A 10,023-nucleotide genomic window follows, 5' to 3' on the forward strand; every position below is an offset into this window, starting at 1 on the left:
GCAAACTTTCATGGCGAATAAATCCCATTCTGATTCTGATCAAGTAATTTTATTACATAAATTAATGTTTTTTTTATGTCAAAACTGCCTGCACATTGCAAATGTGCTAGGACATTATAATCACCAGCCGTGGTCACGGACATTGGCACCTTCCTACCACTTTAGCCTCCTTGGTCGTTTTCTTGAGGCATGGATATAGCAATACACAAACGGGCATATGACAGGAACAATACTACTAATTTAGTCTCCTCTGTCAGTTGTCTCAGTTATGCGAATGCGATACAGAAAATACAAGACTATTTTACAGCATTGCAGACATTTTTAACAGAGATATAATGCATTTGGATCAATATAACATAAGCAGAACATTGATGACATTTCTGACATCTAAGGGCTGTTCAACATCTGTTTTGTTAATGGATGATTAATTAATTGTGATGTTTTCAGAATGTATAGCACTTCTTTACAGTAAAAGAAAGGGAAAAACTATTATGTATATGTTATTAGTGGTTTTAATGGTCTGGCCCACTGGAGATCAAATTGGACTGAATATGACCAATGACCTCAAATTAGTTAGACACCCCTGCTATAAACAGTATCCACCATGCACCACCAAAAAGGGAGAATAAAGTAATTACTTTAATCATCCTAACCCTTATAAAATAACTATACAGCCAATGCACTGTATATTCAGCTATTTTCATTACCCCTAACTTACAAAGTGACATACAGGCATTGGAACTACTGTATATGTTGAATTAACAAGAGTTGCATAATGTACCATCTGTTGCCCTGCATTGATAAGAGTTTGTTTACGGCCTCAAAATGTAGTCCAAACTCCAAGAGTCCTTTTTCTCTGTTGGGGTTAGTAGAGGAAAAGACAACTTCTAGACAACAAAGCAGATAAAATGATTTTTGTTCTCATTTTCAAATGTGACCTTCTACTGGTAACACTAAGAGAAGGTACTTTGTGTAACTACGTTACATTGGGTGTATAGTTATTTCATAAGTGAACAATTATATTTAAGGATGATTAAAGTAATTACTTTATTCTTCCTTTTTGGTGGTGCATGGTGGACATTGTTTATAGCAGGGGTGTCAAACAAATTTTTGTTAATTGGTCACATTCAATCCAATTTGATCTCAACACTCAACACTGATGTGTTACCTTGCCAAACATTGTGTATTTAGTGAGAGTTTATGCAGGGCAAATACATTGAACCAATTGAACCTTGCCCATGAGTCATCCTCTGGACTCAAGTCCGAGTCTCAATCTGACTATTTGTCACGCTGAAAAAGAAAGAAATTAAACTAAAATAAACTGGACAGGAGTTTCAAAAGTATTTTTTACTAAAGGCAAAGGTCCGCTTAAAGAATGTATTATATTGTTGGACTCCTGTTGGGTTTCATGGGAATGTGGTTGTTGAGGTGTTACTCTTTCCTTGGGCCACCGTGGACCTCCACCTCACACAGGCTGAGATACTTCTCTTTCCCTGGGAGGACAACAGTGACGTAGCGCCCCTCCATCTCCCCACATGCAAACTCCCTCACCTCTCCCTCTTTCATTTCAGGAATCACAGCACACCTGGTAAACACACACACACACAAGCATGTTAAAGTATCTTTTTGAGGACATTAACACTCAAAGTGTAAAACTCTAGACCCTTGTTATTATAAATAACGTAATAACTTCTCACAATAGGCTCTTCACTCCATCCAAGTGATTTCCTATGCGGATCTCGGCTCCAGTGATCCTTGTATGACAGCAGTCCCCTCTGTTGGTAATGCTAACGGAGCTGACATTGTAAATACCCAACAAATCCAGTCTCCACCAGGGGTTGGTCTCTGCCTTCGTGTGGCTACAGGAGCCAGAGTGGTACCGCGGATCACGCTTCCTGTCTATGGCATTGCTGGCACCTCCCAGGTTGTCATACTCAGACGACTGAGTGGCTGATCCAGCTGAAGCCAGATTCTCTGACAGAAACACATGAAGAAAAAAACAATGTACAGTAGTAATTATTAGCTTTTCCGTTGTAGCAGTCTTTAGGCACCAATATGTGAATGCACCAAAATATTTTGACATGTCAAGTTGTCAAGTAAGAGCTAAATAAAGAGGTTTGTGCATAGACCACATAGTAGTTCCTTACGAGGAATGTTTTCAACAGGACATTGTGTTTCGCATGCCTGCATGCACTCATGATTTATCATCTGACTCTCACTACTCTCTTGCTGAGTATCTGTCAATGCCTCTGTGGAAAAAAGGGTTAGATTTGAGAAATGCCTAGACTAGAAGGCTTGCCTTCAATTTCAATCAAACATTTTCAATTTAAGCAAACTTTGGTATTATGGATTTTTGGTACACGTGTACAGTACACACACCTTTAAAAAATTCACCATACACCTCCACCTCACACACAGACAATATCTTGAAGCACCCAGGACGGATGATGTTGACATAGCGCCCCTCCATCCCATTACATTGGAAGGTGACAGAGTCCCCAGCTGGTATGGAGCTGATTGCAACACATCTGGTAGGGGTCAGAGGGTAAGGTCATACTATACATAACTGGGTGACATTGCTTGATCTGTCATGCCAGCAATTCACAGTACTCTTGTGGACTTGTGGTACAAGGCTCCTTTAACTGTACATATACTTGTGTAGTAGTACTAAGTAGTAGAACTAATTCTAATGGGTATTTTTGACAATTGTGGAGATGCTCACCTTGGTCAGTGATTATTCATCTGTTCCAAACATTGCAATTGTGACAGTTTTGGACTGAATTGTTTGATACTGCAACAAACACTACAACCTAACATATTGACTTGTTCTCAACATTTAATTAATAGGGTTTGTACTATGATAACTTTCTGATACGGTAAGATCTGTTGACGTATTACTCCCAGTCTTTTGCTAGATTTGTCAGTAGAAATATCTGGTCAATTTAATTTCTCAGGACACTCACACAGGATTGTTGTTGCCATTGTTCTGCAAAGAGTTTCCAACAAGGATTTGAGCACCATCTAGCCTCCAGACGCAGCAATCCTCCCTATTGGTGATGGTAATATAACTGACTTTATGAATGGCCATGAGGTCCACCCTCCACCAAGGGTCACTCTGGAGGCGAGTTTGAGTGCAGGAGCCAGAGAGGTAATCAGTATCCAGGCGCCCATCGATGGCATTTTCTGCGCTTGTCAACTGGGTAAATTGAGAAGACTGGACAGCCCTTCCCATCAATGCCACATTCCCTTCATCCACACAAGAGGAACATGATTTGTGTTAATCATGTATTAAATATTGAATAATGTAGTCAATGACAACAACAACAAATGTATCATGTGCACAGGTTATTTTGGGCAATGAAATTATGACAAGGCAAGCAAATAACTAACTAGAGGCATAATAAAAAAATAAAACTGGCAGAAAAAAATACAGTAGCATCCAAACATTGTTGGTGTGAGAGTAATATTTGTATGATGCATTTCAGCATTGATAGTGGGTAAAATGTCTTACCTTTAAGAATTAAAGGGTGCCTCAGCTGGCGTAATGGTTCCCACAGCCAGGCCAGGTATGGGTTGGTAGGTGGTGTTTGGGTGGGAGGGGGATACTCTGGGGCACAATACGAGACATGGTAAGAGATCGATTTAATAAGGAAGTAGGGAGTTCTATGAAATCTACCATCAATTATATCCGCAGCATGTTCTGTGTTGTTTTATTTTTGCAAGAGCCAGTTACCTTACCCCAATTGAGCATAAAAAATGTACCTCTGTTTAATCATGCAGTAAGTAATGAAGCCACATTAGTATAAGTAGTTTAGCAGCCATAAGACAGACCATGTTGTAGACGAGAGCACTGTCTTTTTGCATATTGTTACTGTCGTTGATTCCTGTTCAAAGAGGAATGTAAGCTGAATAAGCATAACGTTACAAAAAGAAATGAATGAGGTACCTCTTATAAAGTTGCTTGCATGCACCTCCACCTCACACAAAGTCAGGTACTTCTCACGACCTGGAAGGAGAATATTGACGTATTGCCCTTCCATTCCTCCACATGGAAATGTTCTGGTTTGGCCAAGAGGGATGTAGGGTATTACAGCACATCTGTGGGATATTTGAGAAAGTTATGGGGAAGCGTGTAGGCTTTAGTCAGAGAGAAAGGAAAGAAGGATATGCATGTAAATTTACAGAGTTATGATGACTCACATTGGGTTGCTGTTGCCGTTGTTAATTAGGGAGTGTCCAACATGGATCTCTGCACCGCTGATCCTCTCTGAACAGCAGTCCCCTCTGTTGGTGACGGTGACAAAGGTGACATTGTAGGTTTTCTTTAAGTCAACTTGCCACCAGGGGTCGATCTCTGCTTTGGTGTGGCTGCAGGATCCACTTGTATACATGTTCTTCCGATCTTGGTCAATGGCGTTGCTTGCAGCTCCATCTTTATCCCATTGTGATGATTGAGCTGCAATTCCCCCGGTGGATGCATTTTCTTTATTGTATGGAAATTAAATAAAATGTATGCAATATTAATTACAAAATGATGATACGAGTGAACTCTGGTAATTTTTTGGGGAAGTGTGAGTTTTCTTGTGTCGTTCACCTATTCCCTTTGGACACTTTTGCCAAGGAGAGATACATGAATGATATACAGTACAGTATTATTCATTTAATTTATTATTGTACACCATTCACTAGTTAGGCTGTAACACAAAAAATGCTGATCTGTATATAAATGAGACCGCTTATTGTGTACCCTGTATAGTCTTATCTTTGTTCTTGTAGTTAGGACAGACAATGTCATCTTGTCGTCTTAGAAGAACCTGTGCTCTTGTTTCTGAAAGAGACAGATCATAACGAAGAGGAGTATGAATCTTCCTAAAACAGCTATTGTACTTTTCCCATCAAAGTATTTATACAACTACAAATAAGCATAGTAAATGCACATACCAGAATCGGCCGTGGATGAAGTTAATACACGCTTATCATTTTCTGTAAAACATGTACTTTACTGTCCATGATGTCTAATACTTCATGGATTAAATACTATGAATCTCTCACAACAGTCAGTGCAATTGATAGCAACAATATTGTAGTGTGAATGAACCTCTTGTCTCACCTTTATCCCCACCCACATTCACCTCCACCTCACACAGTGCCAAGTGCTTGCCACAGCCTGGCAAGAAAATGTTTACATAGCGTCCTTCCATCCTTCTGCACTGAAAGATCTTGACCCTCCAAGCCGGATACGAAGATATCACAGCACATCTAAAGTGAAGTCAAACAAAGTGTGTGATCATGTGAGTCATGAATAACACAGAAACAATACTAAGAACATTCTGCAGATCAACACTTTAGAGAATTAAAATACCATGCTGTACAGTCCTTGATTGGTTGATTTGAAAATGAGCAGGTGGCTCATCTGTATACATTATCTGTGTATGAAAATAATCAAATGTCTTCCCATACAACGGATTGCTGTTGCCGTTGTTCTCCAGGGAGTTTCCGATCCTGATCTCAGCTCCGTCAATCATCTCTGGATTATCATCTTCAATGTTGACAATAGTTATGGAGGTGATGTTGTAAGCCTGTAGCAAGTCCACCCTCCACCATGGGTTGGTCTGAGTCTTGGTGCGACTGTATCCGTTGTTATAGTTATTTTCACCATCGATGGCCTTACTGGCTCTCCTATTGGAGTTGTACTCAGAGGACAGGACAGCTGTCTTTCCCAGGGCCACGTTTTCTTTAAAATGATTTTGTTTTAATTTTACTCGCTAAACTACAGTAGTAGCAGTATTAGCATACAACAAAATATGTGCTCTTCAATTTCAGATTTCAGATTACCTGTCACTGGAACAGCAAGATCCAGTTCAGGAGTTTGAGCAGGTCCTAGATAAAACATACATATGCAATCAGAATGTTTCTTCCCAACAAACTACTAGACAACTACAAAAGCTGACACTCAGTAAAACAGAACGATTATGTGAGGTTCAGATTGGGTTCGTACCAACTGAATGCAATGGAATAGCATACACCTCCACCTCACACAGAGTCAGGTACTGTTTGTATCCTGGGAGAAAAACGTTTACATAGCGCCCCTGCATTCCCTGACATTGGAACGTGGTAGAGCCCCCTGCTGGTATGGAAGAGATCACAGCACACCTGTGAAAAATTAGAAAATGATTTCACTGTAAGGAGTTTCCTGGCTACTTCTGAATTTACAGCATCATTGCAAGTAAATAATTACAATAGATAGATCAGCATCCCAGCTCTTTAAATTACTTTGAGTATAAACTATTTAATATTGTGCTTAAATTGAGGATGCATACCTGGGGTTACTGTTGCCATCGTTCTCTAAAGAGTTCCCTATACGGATCTCAGCCCTGTTTATCCTCTCAGGAAGCTGATCCCTGTTAGTGACGGTGACAGAGGAAACTTCATAGGTGTCCAGCAGGTCCACCCTCCACCAGGAGTTGGTTCTCCCATCTGTTTTTGTGCAGGAATTCTTATTATAGTCTGAATTCCTACTCCCATCAATGGCGTGTTTTGCACATCCCTCCACTTCAAAAGTGGAGGACTGAGTCGCTCTTCCCCGTGTTGCAATGTTCACTGTGGGGACAAAGAGTTATTTAGATGGTATTAAAAGTTGCACACAAGTTATGTGCAAGGCATGCTACTTTAGGACCATTATCGACCACAATAAGGATTGTGTTGGTCATTTCAATTTCTTGTCTTCTGAAACATTTAACCACCTTTATAGGACAAACATGTTGCAGCTAAACAGATCATCTTATTAAAATGTGTAGAGACTTTCTTGTCAAATCTGTTCAAAGGGACAGATGCATTAAAGATCCTGTAAAGCAAATTCCATGATTTGCTTCTCAGTACATTATATATGTGTGAAATGAGTTCCTGAAAGCATGTGCAAAGCGCGAAAACGTCTCACTGAAATGTGGAGTTAGACCGTAGAACGGTTTCTCTTCCGTTTTCAGATCAGGATTTAATGGGCGGAGCCAAAAAATGACCGATCTACGTCACTTTGACCTATCTACGTCAGATCACAGACGGTTGCATTCTGTTACTCAGCTGGTACGATGCAAAGACAAAGTAATTAATACATAAAACACTCAGATACTGTAGGTAGGTCTGTTCTGATATCTGCAATTGATTTAGCTAGTGTTGCTGTTGTTGCTAAATTTAATAAATTCGAGGGGGCGGAGATTCAGCTCCTTCAGGCGACACGCCCCCCCAGTCTCAAGCAGAGAAGCCCTTTGATTTTCTCACGATTTCAAAGCCTAATTTAACATGCTTGTCGGTGAGGTTTTTTCATTCAAATTTGGATGGGTAGTTAACAACACATGTGATGAACTTAAAACTCATTTTCAATTCCACTTTACAGGATCTTTAAGGAGGAAAAACATTTTAAATCCATCAGATGTTTAGGGAGTCCTAATGAAACCACAAAGAATTGTTTACCTGAGGCATTATCTTCAGAGCAATGACCCAATCCTACACTTGCAAGTAGGAAAAACAGAATAACTTCCCCCATGTTCCTGAAAGAAAGAAAAACAATTCAATGAGAAACAAGCTCACTGGACCAACAAACATTTTCCTCCACCATGACCACACTTTAGTAGTTTTTATAATATTCTTGGTAAAGTATAACATGTCATTGGACTCAAAGCAATAGTGGCTTTACTTGTGGGCTACAGGTACAACAACCACAGAGACAAAACAGTACATATGATCCACAGATCATATATGCTGACTAAAAAATGACTAAATATGCTAGTTTCTTTGAAATGTACAAATAACCTATAATTATTTAGGATTTAATTTAATTATACATATAGAAAAAGTAAAATGGATAGGGAGTTTCTTTTGTGTCTATTGTATATTTCAATGACCTCATAAGATATGTTACACATATACAATATGTCTGTTTAATCAGCAACAACATTCGGTCAGTGTCTAGAAATAACTGTAATAGTTTTGCTTGAAATACTATAATGACAAAAAGGATTCACTAAGAGGATTCAATTAAACACATTCTAACAAATGGTTTCTAATCATCCCTCAATATTTCCTTCCATACTGTATGCACTGCACATTTGTATGCAATGTAGCTAAAATTGTATATATTCAACATTATTTCAGATTTATATACATCCAATTGAACTGTAAATTATCTGAATTAGTTAAGAAATGCAGGAACTTACTGTCTCTGCACTAGTACGGTTTGCCTCAGTGGAGTCTGTAGATGTTCAACAACCCCTAGAAATATATAAGGTCAAAGGTTAAACCCAGGAATTCATTGACCATTTGCTCTTTGTGTGTCTGGCATGTTTACTGTTCAAAAATCACAGACAAGACCATGTCATGGAACTACTGCAGCAATTATGTCATTCATGAGTCAGGTTAATTAAGTAAATGGAAACCTTTATTTTGTTTAAAATGCACAAACTATATTGCTTTTGGGAACCCCAAAGATGAAACAAAGATAATGCTGTAATTTTTCAATATGATAAAGCATTTATCATATCATGATTAAACATTATTAACTTAAAATATGGTATAAAATATAAGAAGCCATGATGCATCGAGTCAAATGTGTAATTTATAGTGCTTGAAATGATGTGTTCATCAAATACCCCTTTTTTGCTCTGTTAAATTGCTGCACCAGTCCACACTTGACCGGTGGGGATCTCATTCTATTATGACTGTAACTGTTAGCTGCTCCTGGCATTCTCTAATCCCTGCTCTCCTCTCTCTGTCCCCCCCCCACACACATCCCTTGTGGTGTGGGGGGTTTGAGTTGTCAGCACCTGCCTGGTCGTCGGTCGGCCAACGCTGGACCTAGTCGCGAGTCTCCCGGTCCTGTCCTACATCTATAAAGTTGAACAATGGATTTTGGTGTTTCAAAACCCATCGACACTGTATGACTATGTTTAGCCTGTGTTCTGCTCCTCTCTCTCACCAACCATCTCTGGAGGAGGGGATCCCTCTCTGAATTGCTCCTCCCAAGGTTTCTTCCATTTTTTCTCCTGTTGCGAGTTTTTCTGGGAGTTTTTCCTTGTCTTCCTTGAGGGTTTAAGTTGGTTGAGGGGCAGTTCTATGGGCGTATGTGAAGCCCTCTGTGACATGCTTGCGTGTAAAAAGGGCTATACAAATAAATTTGATTTGATTTGTTCAATATGACAATAAATTAGGAGTTTGCCAGAGGCTCTGACTGTAAGACCAATTATCATCTTATAAATGTCTGAAGAATTATCAGGCCTGCTTTTCATGTGCTGAGGGTTGACAAAAGCCCACTGGGTACACACTAAGATTTTCAAAATGTGAGAGACCACAAACATGAGAACAAAAAAAATCTTAATTTCATAGTTTTGCTCATATAGTGTGTGGTGTTTGTCCTCGGGGTACCCCCCACATATCAGGATTTCTGATCCGAAGTTCTTCCGAGCAGGTTCGGTCATTCTTAACACACCTCACACGATTTCCCCCCTTCCGACAAAACTTATATTTTAATATTTTTTGTAATAGATTAACATATTTAGTTTAGTTTTATATTAAAATTATATCTTTAAAATGTTTCACTATTTATATTTGTATAAAATGTCACTCCCAATCACTATGGACTCTGTTGTGTTTGTGGATAGTCATGAATGAGAGAGACTAGGACAATTGTATAAGTAGAAATCTGTAATTAAAAACAGTATTTTTATAAGTTTTTGGGAATACTGTATGAATGGCTCAAATTAAATAATTGTGTAAAAAAAGTAATTGAAATCATATATTTTAAATGTCTAACTTGTCTAACTGTTCAACTTGAATAACTTAATCGAAAAACCTAACACAGAGTAGCATAGTTTGAAATTGAATCAGGTATAGTTTTGAACTGAATATAAAATGTAACTGAATTCATTTGCTCTGAAACTGTATTGGATCCTCACTGAAAATGTAACTCTCTATATATATTTCCACACTCAGTTCTCACAATTGTAATTCAATTCTTTCAATTCAATTTCCGTT

At 38.8% G+C, this 10,023-nt stretch overlaps 2 protein-coding genes across 2 annotated transcripts; both read right to left on the reverse strand.

Annotated features, from left to right (window-relative positions):
* Nucleotides 1-1,393: 1,393 nt before the first annotated feature.
* LOC134022993 (fucolectin-4-like) lies at nt 1,394-3,150 on the reverse strand. The gene is made up of 5 exons (XM_062464765.1): nt 2,964-3,150; nt 2,380-2,528; nt 2,148-2,249; nt 1,698-1,974; nt 1,394-1,585 (listed from the first exon to the last, which is right to left on the reverse strand). Exons 1-5 carry the CDS (start codon nt 3,086-3,088, stop codon nt 1,432-1,434), a joined length of 807 nt encoding a protein of 268 aa, XP_062320749.1. The 5' UTR covers nt 3,089-3,150; the 3' UTR covers nt 1,394-1,431.
* LOC134023818 (uncharacterized) lies at nt 3,111-7,540 on the reverse strand. The gene is made up of 12 exons (XM_062466177.1): nt 7,468-7,540; nt 6,321-6,600; nt 5,999-6,153; nt 5,836-5,880; nt 5,461-5,734; nt 5,111-5,259; nt 4,942-4,983; nt 4,748-4,828; nt 4,201-4,483; nt 3,947-4,098; nt 3,512-3,607; nt 3,111-3,115 (listed from the first exon to the last, which is right to left on the reverse strand). Exons 1-12 carry the CDS (start codon nt 7,538-7,540, stop codon nt 3,111-3,113), a joined length of 1,635 nt encoding a protein of 544 aa, XP_062322161.1.
* Between the last annotated feature and the right edge of the window lie 2,483 nt (nt 7,541-10,023).

The sequence above is a fragment of the Osmerus eperlanus genome, chromosome 7, assembly GCF_963692335.1.
Source record: "Osmerus eperlanus chromosome 7, fOsmEpe2.1, whole genome shotgun sequence".
NCBI lineage: Eukaryota > Metazoa > Chordata > Actinopteri > Osmeriformes > Osmeridae > Osmerus > Osmerus eperlanus.